At 41.6% G+C, this 16,806-nt stretch overlaps 1 protein-coding gene across 1 annotated transcript in view; it reads left to right on the plus strand.

The window, feature by feature from the left end:
• TENM1 (teneurin transmembrane protein 1) overlaps positions 1-16,806 on the plus strand; it is a 384,715-nt gene that overhangs the window by 317,416 nt on the left and 50,493 nt on the right. The window contains exons 18-20 of the mRNA XM_081964396.1: positions 796-1,045; positions 1,691-1,711; positions 8,161-8,393. Coding sequence (XP_081820522.1) covers positions 796-1,045; positions 1,691-1,711; positions 8,161-8,393 — 504 coding nt within the window. The remainder of the gene's footprint in view (positions 1-795; positions 1,046-1,690; positions 1,712-8,160; positions 8,394-16,806) is intronic.

A 16,806-nucleotide genomic window follows, 5' to 3' on the forward strand; every position in this document is an offset into this window, starting at 1 on the left:
TCCTGTCTCCCCTGGTCCTTCTTTTCATTAAACTAGACATACCCAGTTCCTGTAACTGTTCTTCATATGTTTTAGCCTCCAGTCCCCTCATCATCTTTGTTGCTCTTCTTCACTCTTTCTGGAGTTTTAACATCTTTTTTTTACAAAATTCAGATGTTTGGCAGCTAACTCATATTTATGACAATTACTATTTCCTGGGGTCGCGCAAGCCCCTTTTGCGACCTTCTAACCAGCAAAGTCAATGGGGAAGCCAGCTCCACTTAACAGCCAGGTTACTCACTTAACAACTGCAATGATTCACTTAACAAATGTGTTCAAGGCAAGTCATAAAGTGGGGCAAAATTGTCTTGCTTAGAAACAGAAATTTTGGGTTCAATGATAGTCACAAGTTGAAGTTTACTGCAGAAAGAATCAAATGAACTATTATTGTACTGTTGTGACTATGGGTGTCTGTCAGGTTTCCGAAAGAAGCCCTAATTGATTCATGAGCCTCGAGCCAAGTTTCAAAAGAAAACCAGTCATTTATTAAGACACCATTTTGGCAATACCGTATTGCAGTCAGATCTAAGCCTCATTTGAATTATAGCTGAACTTTGCCCCTGTTCCTTCCCTCCCCTCAGTCTGTGTCATAAATCACATTCCCCAATGAGGTGCACCCCTCCTGCTGTGGTAATCTGAGATCTGACTCTAGCCGATGGTATGCAAAGAATGCCCCCCCCCATTTCCTCACCATGGCAACTTTATGAGTTGACAATGGGTCCATGTGTGTATCTTTCTTTGTTTTGCAAATAACAGGGATTGTCCATAAAGGCAACGGAGAGAACATATTCATCGCACAGCAGCCAGCAGTGGTCTCCACTGTCATGGGCAACGGGCACCAGAGGAGTGTCTCCTGCACCAATTGTAACGGTCCTTCTCACAGCAGCAAACTGTTTGCGCCTGTGGCTCTTGCGTCCGGCACGGATGGGAGCATCTACATTGGCGATTTCAATTTTGTCCGAAGGCTCCTTCCTTCAGGAAACTCTATTAGCATCCTGGAACTAAGGTAAAAAAATATCACAGGAGTGATGTATTAAAATCCTCAGCCAGGGTATACAAGGGATATCTGTTGTGTCATCTTTCCTCTTTTCCAAAGCAAAAAAAACCCCCACTTTACATTAAGAAAATAACATATCAAAGCATCTTTTGCAACTTACAGTATATATTTAGCTGACTCCAGTTATTAACAGAATATAAGAGAGTTGGAAGGAACTCTGTACCATTTGAGACAAATGGCTCTCCGATCTCTTAAGAGTCTTCAGCGATGGCGCACCAACAACTTCTGGAGGCAAACCGTTTCACTGGCTAATTGTTCCACTGATTGATTATTAATAATATAATAATTGCTCATTACTGTCGCTTTCTTGAACATGTATTTAGCAGGATAAATGTGAATCGCAACGCAGGGAAATAAACTCGCTCTTGTATTTAAATGCTCACCCTACTGTTTCGGTTGGAACTTTTTCTTAAATAGATGTATTTATCACAAAGTTATTGTTTTTATGCAGATCCAATAGGATGCAGGATGGCTAATACGTTACTTGCCTAAAAAATATTGATGATCGTTTCTGTTAATATATTTACGTTATTGCATTTTCTTTTGCTTTTTTTTTTTTTTTTACTTTTGCCTCTGTGTGAATCTCCATTCAAGAAACAGGGACACCAGACACAGGTATGAAAATTATGATCTTATGAACAAATTCTTCTTCTTCTTCCTTTTTCTCCTCCTCTTCCTCTTCTTCTTCTTCCTCCTCCTCCTCCTCCTCTTCCTCTTCTTCTTCCTCTTCTTCTTCTTCCTCCTCCTCCTCCTTCCTCCTCTTCCTCTTCTTCCTCCTCCTCCTTCCTCCTCCTCCTCCTCTTCTTCTTCCTCTTCCTCTTCTTCCTTTTTCTCCTCCTCTTCCACTTTCTCCTCCTCATCTTCTTCTTTTTCTTCCTCTTCTTCCTCCTCCTCCTCTTCTCCTTCTTCTTCTTCCTCCTCTTCTTCTTCCTCCTCCTCCTTCCTCCTCCTCCTCCTCTTCCTCTTCTTCTTCCTCCTCCTCCTCTTCCTCCTCCTCCTCCTCCTCCTCTTCCTCTTCTTCTTCCTCTTTCTCCTCCTCTTCCACTTTCTCCTCCTCCTCCTAGCATATTCCCACAGGTCCGCTTGGATAACCATCCAAATGTTGTTTTATAATTAATATTGAGGAAAGGCAATCAAAACCATCCCTATCTCTATTGAAAAACCACATAGCAACTGCCTTGGTCCTTATAAAAATTGCCAAGGTGGCTTCCCACCCGGCTCACCTGTAAAACTGATGATAATTTTGAATTATTTATCATTAGAATTTTCCAAAATGTACAAAAACAGGATAGAAAGCAACTGAAAACCTCAGCATTTAAATTTGGAGGAAAGGATAAATTCATACATTGAGGGGAAAAATTAATTGCTTTACTCTTTAAAAAAAATGCATACAATTCTGGTTTGTTTGGCATGTTAATGATATGAAAGCTTGGTCCCCACCTTCCCAAGTCTAAAAAATATAGAACATGGTCCTTTCCATGTTAGAGAACATCTCTACCCAGTGATGGGATTTAGCCAGTTCGCACATATTCAGGGGACCCGTTTGTTAACTTTCTAAGCAGTTCGGAGAACCGGTTGTTGGAAGAAATCTCCTTTTGTTTTTTTTTCCCACTTTACAGGGCTAATCCTGTAAGGAAGGCAGGAAGGAAACATTCTGGTGTTGCTTCTAGCCTCATCTTTATTTTCCTGCTTACAGAAACTGCCTCTCCGGTTAACCCTGATTACATTGTAACAGCTAAGGCGAAGCGCCCATCGATATGAGTGACGTTGAGTTGGCCACGCCCATTTGGCCACATGACCACTGCACCCCACCTACCCAGCAGGTCATTAGGGCAGAGAACCGGTTGTTAAATTATTTGAATCCCACCACTGCCTCTGCCTATTGAATTTGTTCACTAGAAGTGGATGAGAGCATTGGCCACTGACTTGTAAGACTGTGCTGAAGAAAGTTTACAACGTTTCCTAAGTAGAATGATGAGAACTTGACAGTTAAAATAAATAAGTGGGGGGGGGGAAAGCCACACTGAAAACTTTTCCCCAGTTTTAGCTTCAGGGGCTGATACAGCTGAATAAATCCTTAGATAAAGGATTGCGTGAAAGGCAGCTTCTGAACATAAGGTTATAATTGGTTCTTCCCATTACCAGTAGAAGCAACAAAACACTTTCTCTGTCTGGCTATTTTCCAACATAATTTGTCTTCCGAGTTTGACTCCGAAGGTTTAGCATCTGTTGCCTCGTGGCAGTGACTTTTTTTTTTAAAAAATGAATACTTATTGGTGAATTCAGGGTTTTTTTTCCCCCAGTGGGGGACAAACAGGGAGCTTTGTCTGATGTGTAGAAAATGGAAATGAAAATAAGTGGAGGAATTCATTGTTGAACAAAAAAAAAAAAAAACCCCACACATTTTGAATTATACTCTATCACAAAGTGGACTCTAGAGCAGCGATCACCAACTGGTGGTCTGTGGACCACTGGTGGTCCACGAGACAATTTTGATAGTCTGCAGAAAAATTATTTGCGTTTTTTATATTGCGCTTAATCAGGGGTCCTCAAACTACGCCCCCTGGGCTGGATACGTGCAGTGAACGCTTGTGGGTCTTTTTGTGCAGATTGGAGAGGGGCAGAAATTCCAACTTGGGGTCTAATTTAGCCTCCTGGTGTGGGGCTTTGGGCGAAGGCTGGAGGGAAGTGCTGCTGGTGGCAAAGAGCCGTAGGGCCTTATTCCAGTGGGACTGCATAATGGCCCGAAACTGGCTGACTATCTCAGCCTGCTAAGCCTCTAGGCACCGGTAGCTGGCCTTGCACTCCCGCAGGTCTTGCCTCTGCTTGGAAAGCCTATGCTCGTAGTCCTCAGTGAGGTGCTTCTGCTGAGCCTCCTTCTTGGTCAAATCCAATTTGAACTGAGCTATTTTGCCAAGTCTTTCTTGTGGTGGATGCTTAGCTCCAGCAATTGCTTCCTGTTGGTGCCCTAAAGATCCCAGGCGGGCAAGTGAGGAGTGGCTGGGAGGGGAGAGACGAGTAGAGGCTGGTGAGGCGTCACTGGACGTGAGTGACGTCAAGTTGGCCACGCCCACCCAGTCACATGATCACCTAGCCACACTTACCCAGCCAGTCATTAGGCAGATTTTATTAGTGGTCCGCAGGATTTAAAATTATGAATTTAGTGGTCCCTGAGGTCTAAAAAGTTGGTGACCCCCTGCTCTAGAGCATCTTGCAATACAGTTCAAGGTTATCCAGGCCTAAAATTTCAAGCCTGGAGGTATACGGAATTTTATTACGAGCAGAGGAGTTGAGTCCTCTTCTTGTAAAATACCTCTGGACCCTCTCTGATGCTTTGATGTCCAAAATGCATTGTGGGTTCCAGACAGATGAGCTGTATTCGAGGATAGGTCTGGCAAAGGTTTTGCATGCCCTAGTTAGCAGCACAGCGTTACCAGAGAGAAAACTACGTAGAATAAGTTTGACAACTCTGACTGCCTATTTGGCAATCATTTTGACAATTATTCCGTTGTCTCGCTTTCAGGACAACCTCCTGCCCCTAATTATGATTGCGTTTCCCTGCCTATGAAGATTCTGAGTCATCCAGATCATGATTGTCCCAAAAGTGCTCTTCAAATGACAACTGTTTTATTTTTTCCTTGAGGATGTTTCACTTCTCATGGCTTCTCATCCAAGAAGCTTCTTTAGAACCGTGGAAGCTTTTTAGATGAGAAGCGAAATGTCTTCAAACACAAAACAAAGAAAGTCCAATTGCCTGTTGAAAAGCAGCTTTGGAACATTGTGTTTTCCTGTTCCTTCCTTCCACACCCCTTACTACTCAGTCCAATCATGCAGCCAGTGGCTGCGTCAGATTCGGGTTAATGTCAGGGTTCCAAATAACATCCAAAATTAAATCAGAGTCCAAGGCAAAGTATTGCTCAAAGTTCCAATTTATTAAGAGAGCCATGTTAGCACATCTGGGGAAACCCGAATCTGAAAGCTTCCTGGTTTTCCCCACCCAGTTGAAAGTTCAAGATCTTGCCCCCACACCCACAAGTCCATCACATGGTCCAATCTTCCACTGCCATGCTGGTTCCACCCATCCAGTTCCGGCCAGGTACAGAGACAAAGGATGACCTTGGCTTTCTAGAAAGAATTTTGTTATGGCTACATATCATCCAACTCCGTATAATCCCCCCTCCCATTTTCCCACAGTAGAATAATAGAAAGTATGGCAGTCCTGAGATCCATAAGAAAAGATGGCTGCAGGCCTGGCAGGCTGTCCCAGAGTAAAGTCGCTTGTAATCAGCTACTTGAAGATGCTATGATGTCAGTGGAAGATAATGGGCACCTTCCAATACCAGCCTCTAATTAGCAACTGATTACCTCCCAAGATTCATCTCATCCCTCTTCATTAAGGAAGTTCAAGTCGGCTATCTGACCCTCTATTAGACTTCCCTTGGCAACCATCTCAACTTACACACTGACAAAAATAGCTGTAATAGAACTGAAGACTTCAAATAAAAACAACACATAACATAACTGATTCTTGGTAGACCTTCCTTTCTTTTTCTTTTTTCTTTAATCCCTAAAGGAATCAGTCTACTGTGGAAAGGCCATCTAACTTTATTTGTTAGTCTTTTATTAACACGAAGATCCCACGTGGGTGAAATACGAACGCGCTTTTCAAGGACTGCATGAAGTAGATTCTCACAATGTTTTTTAACTGCAAAGTGTTTAAGGCTGTATCACTATTTGTACACCTACTAAACATACAGTTGTTCTGACTGAGGCTTCCCAAGAGCATGAAGCAAACTCCTTGTCCCGAAAAAAACCCTTTTTATTAATTTGCTATGAATTCTGCTCATTCACATCCAGCAAAGTCTTTCGAGGGAGGATTTACAGTCACAGACCTTATCTGGCTTGGAGAGCTGCCAGGCCGACATCTGCAAAACTTGGCAAGGAGTCTCAGAGAGTCACGAACCAATGAAGCGAACTACCGTACCTTTCGGAGTATAAGACACACCTTTTTACCCCCCAAAAGAGGGTGAAAATCTGGGTGCGTCTTATACTCCGAATGTAGCCCCGCCCACCTAGTCCCTGCATCAGATTTTCGGTGGGTTCCAGGCAGCAGGGATCCTCACTTCCACATGGAGCCTGATTCCCGAAGCGGCCCAGGACTGGCCCATGTTCCTCCCTAACCTCTTCACTGTCTGAATCTGCTGCCAGCTCTACTGGCCACTGGCGGGCTACAACAGTAGCCTTAATCTTGGTTTGTTTGGAGCTTTTTGTTCCATGGAAAGGTGCTTTGACATTTTCTTCTTAAGTTTATCCCACAACTTGTCAACTCTCTAGCTTTCTATGATGGGAGAGAGAGAGAGAGTATAATCTTATTTATTTGCTTCCTTATTGTATCCAGACTTAAAAGTTGCTTCAGTTGTCAATTGCTCTAAGCAGCTTACATTCCAGTTACAGTAGAAAGATCAGAACTTTACATGCAAACACACAAAAAAACCCAGTGGTAATCCTGTCACACCAAGAAGCAGCCATCCAAAATCCCTTTGCTCGAAGCTTCCCCATCAGATCCCGCTCCAGAGGCTTGTGGGAATAAGCAGGCCTTAATCATTTTTCTAAGTGGTAAAAATGTGGTGCGTAACATCCTGAAGAAATTAGATGTCAAGTGGACACAAGCAGTGGTGGGATTCAAATAATTTAACAACCGGTTCTCTGCCCTAATGACCTGCTGGGTAGGCGTGGCTCAGTGGTCATGTGACTAGGTGGGCGTGGCCAACTCAACATCACTCAGGTCGATGGGCGCTTTGCCTTAGCTGTTACAATGTAATAAGGAGTTAACTGGAGAGGCAGTTTCTGTAAGCAGGGCAATAAAGATTAGGCTAGAAACAACACCAGTATGTTTCCTTCCTGCCTTCCTTACAGGATTAGCTCTGTAAAGTGGAAAAAAAACAAACTGACAACATAGCAGTTCGAAAGCACGTAAAAATGCAAGTAGAAAAATAGGGACCATCTTTGGTGGGAAGGTAACAGCGTTCCGTGCGTCTTCGGCGTTTAGTCATTGTTATACTGGTTTTCCCTTGTGCATTGGGAATGTTTTGAATATACATGATAATTGCTTTTATATCTGTTATGCGTTTTATCTTGAATTATACCACTTACATAAAATGACCATATATATGTATATAAATAATTTTGAATACAAGTAATACAAACATAATATACAAAACATAAACATAATATACAAAAAAAGAGAAAAATGCAAATATTATAGTGCACCTCCCTGGAGACCATGTTTATTATTTCTTTTTATTATTTTTATTATTCTTATTATATTTTACTATTTTATTATATTTTATATTTTATTATATTTTATATTTTTATTATATTTCTTCTTCTATAACAACTAAAGAATATACAATATATTTCAACTGTGCCCTTATCCCCTCCAAAACAACCTATATTCTTGAGTAGATTTATTCCCTTTGCCTTCCACCAACACTGTTTTTATAAAATCCCCTCATATTTCATTATAATTGTTTACTTTAATCATCCCTTTTTTAAATTTAATTTCTGTTGTTAAATTTATCAATTGTTGCCATACTCCAGATTTCACTGTACCATTCATTTCTTTGAATATCCCAATTTCATCCCCACTATTTAGCCATCACTAATCTAGCTGCCATTATCAAAATTACAATCAATTCCTTTTTTGTTTCATTTATATCCCGTTTTTCCGCCAGCAACAGTAATGCAATCCTCGGTGACATATCTAAATTTACATTCAAAAGTGCTCTAATGTCCCATATTTTTGTGCACTATCACAATCCCACCACATATGTTTATATGTCCCAACCTCTTTCTCACACCTCCAACAAATATTAGTGTATATTTAGCATCTATTTGATTTAATTTATGCGGTGTTAGGTACCACCTCCATATCACTTTATATACAACCTTTTTATTTAAAGAAATCATAGTAACGTAGCAAATTTGAGGCCACAGGAGAACAGATGAAGATTCCTTCATCGTCAATTACTTTCATCCTGTCTTTCTCCTTTTCTGTTTTTTAGCACGAGTCCAGCACACAAGTATTATCTTGCTATGGATCCGGCCTCAGAATCCCTTTATTTGTCAGATACAAACACCAGAAAGGTCTACAAGGTGAAATCTCTCAGCGAAACCAAAGATTTGGCCAAAAACTATGAGGTTGTGGCAGGTACTGGGGACCAGTGCCTTCCGTTTGACCAAAGTCACTGTGGTGATGGAGGACGGGCATCCGAAGCAGCTCTTCACAGCCCACGAGGTAGGAAATGACTCCGATGACTGCAAAGTCAACTAGATAGATAGATAGATAGATAGATAGATAGATGATAGATAGATAGATAGATAGATAGATAGATAGATAGATAGATGATAGATAGATAGATAGATAGATAGATAGATAGATAGATAGATAGATGATAGATAGATAGATAGATAGATAGAATTATGTATTTGTGTTACAACCCCTGGTATGCCCAAATATGGGAGGGAGCTCACTACTCCCCCTTTCTGTCCTTCAGAACCATCCAGGCAGAAAACCATCTTTTTATTTTTAATGTTGCCTTTGCTAGGTTTGTGTTGTATTTCTGCTTTGCATTTTAAGCAACAAAAAACATGGAAAAAACATTTTCATGGGTTTTTTTGTTTGTAATTGGTGCACCTTTGAGCTTCAGAAAGTCTGCAAAAAGAAACAAACAAATCCTCATTCCCATATATAAAGCTAAGTCCACTACCTGCAGATGCTGTGAAATACATTTTTTAAGAGATACTTGTGGAAGTTAAGGCTTACACAACTTGTTAGCAAAAGAAGCCAACTACTATCCTTGCAACTTGTTTGTGGACCTGACTCTCTGGCAAACATGCCTATTTTCATCAAATAGATGTTGAAAGGTGTAATTTTCACACTCTGTGTCATTCACCTACATGCAAAGGGATGTTTATGTCAGAAATGGAGCATTGAAAATTTTGTTGTGGCTCAATCCATCCTGAAAGCAATTTTAAAAGAAATTAGAACTGATAAACTTTTAAAACTCTAAATTAGTTGCATGTTATTTTAAAGTGTGTATTATGGAAGTGTATAAATACAACTAATTGCATAAAATTGCCTTAGCGGTTTCTTCAGAGCAGTTTTAATGAAAAGGACCAAAGATAAATTTAAAAGTTTGGAATTAGATGGCAGGCAATTTCCTTTTTTTTTGCCACCATAAAATTAGCCAATTGGACTCACTCTTCCTTTTGAAAAATATGTAATGAGAAAGTGTGCAATATCTCCAAACACAGCTTTTCTTTTTATCAGATCTGTGCAGGAGTTACAAAGTGTTTTTAAGTGAAGATTTTTTTCTCAGTTAACTCACAAAGTCTCACAAAGACTTCAAAAAATCATGGGGCAAATTTTGGTAGCAGATTTACAAATAAATTATCTATCAAAGACTAGACAAAAGTCTTCAGAGCTTTTTTCCAGTGATATAAAGCAGGCAAAAAAAAGGGGGGAGGAGGATATAAATTTGACAGCTACTCGAAAGTAAAAGTGTTGTTTTGCTTATTGGTTTTTATTTGCATATATCAAGAGTTGAGAGGGTTAATGATACTTGCGTTGAACTTAGCTTTTTTTGCTCCACAATGAGGTCTGCAGAAGATACATAGGTAGTCCTCAACTTACAACAGTTCATTTAGTGATCGTACAAAGAGCTGTGGTGGCGCAGTGTTTAGACTGCAGTACTGCAGGCTACTTCTGCTGCCTGCCGGCTACCTGCAATTTGGCAGTTCAAATCCCACCAAGCTCAAGGTTAACTCAGCATTTCATACTTCCGAGGTGGGTAAAATGAGGACCCAGATTGGTTGGGGGCAAAAGGCTGACTCTTTAAACTGCTTAGGGCTGTAAAGCACTGTAAAGTGGTATATAAGTCTAAGTGCTATTGCTGTTGCTATATAAGAGCTGTAGTGGTTAGAATGCTGTATTGTAGGCTAATTCTGCCAGGAGTTCGATTTTGACTGGCTCAAGGTTGACTCATCCTTCCATCCTTCTGAGGTTGGGGACCCCGAAATGAGGACCCAGATTGTTGGGAGCAATATGCTGACACTGTAAACCGCTTGGAGAGGGCTGTAAAGCATTGTGAAGCGCTATATAAGTCTAAGTGCTAGTGCTAAGCCCCAGGAGATCCTCAAACAGGGATGAGAAGAGGGATGCAATTCAATTTGCAGAGGAATGTTAAAATAATATCATGTGAAGAGATTGGAGAATCATTTATCTGCCACATAGGGACTCCTGCTTGAGCAGGGGGTTGGACTAGAAGACCTCCTAGATCCCTTCTGATGCTATTATTCTCTTATTTTCCCCTTCCTTCCTTCCCCTCTTCCTTCCACAGTGCACAGTGGTTAGAATGTATTATTTCAGGCTAATTCCTCTGATTGCCAGCAGTTGTATCCTGACCGGCTCAAGGCCGACTGATTTAGCCTTCCATCCTTCCCAGGCCGGTAAAATGAGGACCCAAATTGTTGGGGTCAATATGCTGACTCTGTAAACCGCTTAGAGAGAACTGCAAAGCCCTGTGAAGCGGTGTATAAGTCTGAGTTCTATTTCCATTCCTTCCTTCCTTCCTTCCTTCCTTCCTTCCTTCCTTCCTTCCTTCCTTCCTTCCTTCCTTCCTTCCTTCCTTCCTCACTCCCTTCCCCTTTTCTTCCTACTGAGCTGTGGTGGGGCAGTGATTAGTATGTAGCATTGCAGATTAACTCTGCCCACTGCCAGAAGTTAGATCCTGACCGGCTCAAGCCTTCCATCCTGGGTAAAATGAGAAGCCGGATTGTTGAGGGCAGTATGCTGACTCTGTAAACATCTTAGAGAGGGCTGTAAAACACTGCAAAGCAGTATATAATTCTAAGTGCTATTGCTGTTAATGCCCCCATGCCAAATTTAGCTCCCCTGTTAGGGAAGAGACGATATTGATAAGAATGTCAGCAGCAAAAAGGAAAAAAGAAAAAAATGTATCGATATAAATTGCCTATTAGCACTTGGGGATAAAACGGGAAGAAAGGCAGCCCTGCCTGATGCTTTAGGCTGCACTTCATAAAACAATTGCACTTCTGTTGACTGAGAGCACACATGGATCGCTTCGGGCAACGTTCTTACATTAAATACTTTATGGATTGCACTGCATACCTAAGTCAGGGAAATTTGTTCGACAACTCTTGGTGCTGAGCTTTATTTCATGTCGTACTGTCTCCTTTTTAAAAAAACATTCTGCCTAAGATAAACTGTTAGAAGATGGCGCCGTTTGTGCAGCTATTCTGCTACTATGAGGTCAACCTTGATTTCCTTTTGGGACCACTGCCTGGTGACCCACCACAAAAGGACTTAGATAAAAGGGTGTTTCTTTTTAACACAGAGAGGGAGAAGACATACATACCGTATTTTTTGGACTATAAGATGCATTGGTGTATAAGACGCACCAAGATTTCGAAGAGGTAGGTAACATCCCATTTTGGTGAAAAACAGACCATTTTTCGCAAAAATGGAGGCGTTTTTGCCTTTCCCCAGCCCTGCTGAAGCCTGCAGAGTACTGCTGGGGGCTGGAGGAAGGCAAAAACGCCTCCGTTTTGTGAAAAAATGGCTGTATTCAGTGTATAAGATGCCCAAGGATTCCCCTCGCCTCTTCTGCCTGCTGAGGGTTACACAGTCTTTTACTTGTACTTGGAATTTTCTATTTTGCAGAAAATGGAATTGACCTGAATCAGCTTCTGCATCTATGCTGTATGTGGATTACCGTATTTTTCGGAGTATAAGACGTACCGGAGTATAAGACGCACCAAGGTTTTGAAGAGGCAATTTTTTTAAAAAAAGTAGGTAGGTAGATAGAGGGATAGAGAGGAAGAGAGAGAGAAATACAGCAGGTAGGTAGGGAAAGAGAGTAGGTAGGTAGGTAGGTAGGTAGGTAGGTAGATGATGATAGATAGATAGATAGATAGATAGATAGATAGATAGATAGATAGATGATAGATGGATAGAGAGAGAGAGAGAAATAAAGTAGGTGGGTAGGGAGAGAGAGAGAGTAGGTAGCAGTGGTGGGTTCCTGCTGGATCGCACCGGATCGCGCGTGCTCCCTTTCAGCGCTCCACCTGGCTTGCGCGCTCCCTTTCAGCGCTCCACCTGGCTTGCGCGCTCCCTTTCAGCGCTCCACCTGGCTCTCGCGCTCCCTTCCGGCGCTGAAACCGGAAGTACAGTCTTGCCCCGCCCCTGGCGAAGCAACGACGCCTGCCTGCGCTCCACCAGCTCGGCTGGGAACGGAGATGTTTCCTCAGCGGAGCGGAGCGCCTGAAAAGACTTTTCAGGCGCTCCGCTCCGCTGAGGAAACATCTCCGTTCCCAGCCGAGCTGGTGGAGCGCAGGCAGGCGTCGTTGCTTCGCCAGGGCCGGGCAAAACTGTACTTCCGGTTTCAGCGCCGGAAGGGAGCGCGAGAGCCACGTGGAGCGCTGAAAGGGAGCACGCGCGATCCGGTGCGATCCGGGAGGAACCCACCACTGGTAGGTAGGTAGGTAGGTAGGTAGGTAGGTAGGTACCGGTAGGTAGATGTTTCCAGGTGTATTTATCCATGTGCTGGAGAAGGAAATCACTGACAATCTGTAGCACCTAAGAGTTGTTTTTGCAAAGCACTTGATCAATCTAATTCTCATCAATCACTCTAACTAAAGAGCTTTCCGAAAGGGGGGGGGGAGTTTTTGCACTCTGCAAACCTCCCAAAAATGGCCTGTTTTTCACAAAAACGGGCCTGGTTTTTTTTTTCAAATAAAAGGCATGAATAGCCTTGGGGGGGGGGGGGCTTGCAGAGTGCTCCTGGGAGGGGGGGGCCAAACATGAGCAAAAACCGGGCCGTTTTTCGCAAAAACGGGCCCATTTTTTGTAAAAAAAACATTGCATGCATAGCCTTATGGAGGCTTATAGAGTGCTGCTGGGGGGCAAAAAATGGCCCATTTTTTGCTCATTTCTGCCCTCCCCGACCCCCAGGAGCTCTCTGAAAGTCTCCATAAGAGTATGCACAGCCATTTTGGTGAAGGGGGCAGGGATTCAGGAGGCAAAAAATGCTGTATTCGGTGTATAAGACGCACCCAGATTTTCAGCCTCTTTTTTGAGGAAAAAAGGGGTGTCTTATACTCCAAAAAATACAGTATGTAGGATGAGGATTGACTTTTTAAAAGGTTTTTTTTTTTTTACAAACGTATCAATGCATGAACAGTGTGGCACCCGAGTGTCATATATTTTAACACAAATAAAATAACATTAATCATATTTGTTTCATTTAACAAGCTTATAGAGGTCAGTAAAATGAGAACTCAGATTGTTGGGGGCCATAGGCTGACTCTGTAAACCGCTTAGAGAGGGATGTAAACCACTGTGAAACGGTATATAAGTCTAAGTGCTATTGCTATTGCTTTTAAAAGCCTCTGGCACATTATTCAATGTGTTTTCTAAAATTTAAAAATGCAACAAGAAACTGATGCCAGAGGTTTTATACATTTTCATTCTTTATTGAATGCTTATTGATTCAAACATGTCTCCATCATGCCGTCCCTTATTTGCTAATAAAACATCAATCTGGCAGTTACGGTTACCTTCTACATGTCATCCCCTCTATGTTCTTAGCAATAGAAGTGTCTTTCTCTTCATTTTTAACGTGAGATTGCAGACACTGAAATCTAAAGACGAAGTTGAGTGGCAGCCAAATTTGTTGAGTTCTTTGTTTGTTCTTAACGTGTATTACTAAGTCTCATATCCTGAATTATTTCTGTCTATCATTTTTATATTTGGGTATCATTCTAAACCCCTTGTGGTATCACACATTCAATGAATCCATATTTCAATTTAAGATGCTTTCTGGAATCTTCGTTTAAACCAACGTTTTAGAAGACAGGGGGTTCCCCCCCCCCCCCTTTAGCATATATAGTAGCTATCTATATCCAGGGGGATTTATTTTGCAAACCCTCTGAATTGCTCCTTCTTTTACTTTGGTTTGGATTGCAGTTTTTAGAGCAAGGAAGTGTGAGTTTAATTTGTGTGTTTGTGTCAATTCCCCCACTTGTTATAAAGGAAGCATATGTAAATGTGGGTTGTGTTATCCTCGTGCGTATGCACCAGTGGTGAAATTCAAAAATTTTCCCTACCAGTTCTGTGGGTGCGGCTTGGTGGCCATATGACCAGGTGGGAGTGGCTGCACAACTGACTCACACACAATGTAAAAGCAACTAGACTTCACACAAAATGGCCTCTGCAACAAGCAGGAACCTCACAAACAATCAGGCACAGCTGATAGTTGCACAGCTGATTGTCGGAACTTTTTTTACTTTTTTAAGCATTTTTTTACTACCGGTTAGGGCGAACCGGCCCCAACCGGTAACATTACACCCCTGGTATGGACCAATTACATATCGTTTAAGGAAACATGAAGAATTAGAGGCTTACATCCAGAAGAAAACACCTGCAAACAAGGTCCCCATCAGCTGCATTAGCTAGAGCAGACCATGAAACCAACTTCACAGGAGGGTTAAGATTACGACCTGTGGACTTTATGTGATTAAATAAAATAATAGATTGTTAATAGAGGGCTTCGAAATTTAGCTTTGCTGTTGGGTTTTACCTGTTAAGTTTTGTTTTTGTAGATAGATGGTAAGTCAAATTGGTTGAGTAAACAGAGTTGTAGAAGTTCATAAACTGAACCTGTTTTGCGAAACTATTATTGCTGAAATACACTTCTCAGTATTCAATTAGGGGACAATAAATGCGTGTGTTTTTCTTTTTCTTTGTTTTTATGGACATTTTTCTCATTTTTTTTGTTTAGTTTTGCTTTGTTCTTGTTTCCTTTTGAAGTTTGTATTTTAACTTTGGAAATAAAACTAAAAATTTAATGATTGAAAAAAGGGAGACTAAGACTCCATTTCTTAAGGTTTGCTTCAGTACAGATTCCGGGAATTTAAATGAAGACCTAGCTCTCTCTCAAAAAGTTTTTAATGTGGAGAAAAGGCAAAAAGAAATAAAAGAGAAAGATAACCAGCAGTTAGAATGATGATGGATTCTGTGCTGGAACATCTGAAAGAGGAGATTAGGGACAGATCATCATGGAGGAAAATCTATCTTTTGGTCACTAGGAGTTGACGGTAACTTGATTAATTAATTAATTAATTAATTAATTAATTAATTAATTAATTAATTAATTAATTAATTAATTAATATAATTCTTTATTGGCCAAGTGTGATTGGAGAAATTTCCTGACAGAACAATTAATCAGTGGAACAACTTGCCTTCGGAAGCTGTGAATGCTCCAACATTTTAAGTTTTTAAGAAGATGTTGGATAAGCTTTTGTCTGTAGTGGTGTAGGATTTCCTGCCTAAGCAGGGGGTTGGACTAGAAGATCTCCAAGGTCCCTTCCACCTCTGTTATTCTATTCTATTCTAAATCATAAGATACCAAGAAAAGAAGGTAGTAGGAAAGATGAGAAGGTGAGAAAGACAAGAAGCCGAGAAGATGACAAGGATGACAGCGATATAGCCTACTACATGGGTAAATATCTTTAGAAGATATTTATCTTTAGTAGTAGGTGAAGTTTTAATTCTGGGAAAGGTAGGGAAAAAGAGAAGAGAAGGGTGACCAGAAGTTATAATCATGATAGGTGTTGTGGCCTACCAGTGGCCAGTGGAGCTGGCAGCAGATTCAGACAATGAGGAGGTTGGGGAGGAAGATGGGCCAGTCCTGGAGTCTGGGGAAGGCTCTGATGAGGGCCCTGTGTCAGAGGCAGAGAGGGGGCCAGGGCCGTATGCCAGTTATCAGCTGCCTTTGGAGTCAGACATCAGTGAGGCAGATGAATAGCTGGAGCCTGTTCCCAGTATGCACAGAGTTGCCAGACAAAGGGAACAGCTAAAGAACAGGGGTTGACTTGGGAGTAAGGCCACAGGTGGACGATGAATGACGCTCTCAGAGGAAATAAAAGAGGAGTGAAATTGGAAATAGAGTTGCAGGAGACAATTAGTTCGCTTCATTGATTCGTAACTCTCAAGACTCCTTTCCAAGTTCTGCAGATATCAACCTGTCAGCTCTCCAAGCCAGATAAGGTCTGTGACTGTAAATCCTCCCTTAAAAGGCTGGATGTGAATGAGCAGAATTCACAGTAAATGAATAAAAGGGTTTTTTGTCGGGACAAGAAGTTTGCTTCAGGTTCTTAGGAAGCCTCGGGAACAATAGGTGCAATTTTGGAAGATCTGGAAGACAAGGTTAGGAACAGCTCATCATGGACAACACATGTCGTTTGGTCACTAGGAGTTGACAATGGCTTGATGATACCCTATCAATAATAACGAAACCTTGCAAATCTCATTGTGCTAAACCTCTTTCTCCATTTCATAGTTTGGTGAATAAGGGACGTGTCTGAGGTGCTGCTAAACATTATCTGGCTATTCTGGGTTTTTAAAAAGTGCTTTAGTCCTTGTTGCCTAGGAAACAGACCCTACATATCTCCGTCAAAGTCATCATCTTTGTTCTCTACACCTTCACATCTGGGACTCGAACGTCTGGGTTCATCAAGTTAAGGTCTTTTCACTTTTGTTGGTTTTTTTTCACATTTTCTCTGAACTCCAGTGTGAAACTAGGCAAATAACAAGTTTGTGGCTGTTATGCAAACACAGTCAATGGTA

Source organism: Natrix helvetica, assembly GCF_964273705.1.
Source record: "Natrix helvetica genome assembly, chromosome: 11".
NCBI classification, from domain to species: Eukaryota; Metazoa; Chordata; class Lepidosauria; order Squamata; family Natricidae; genus Natrix; species Natrix helvetica.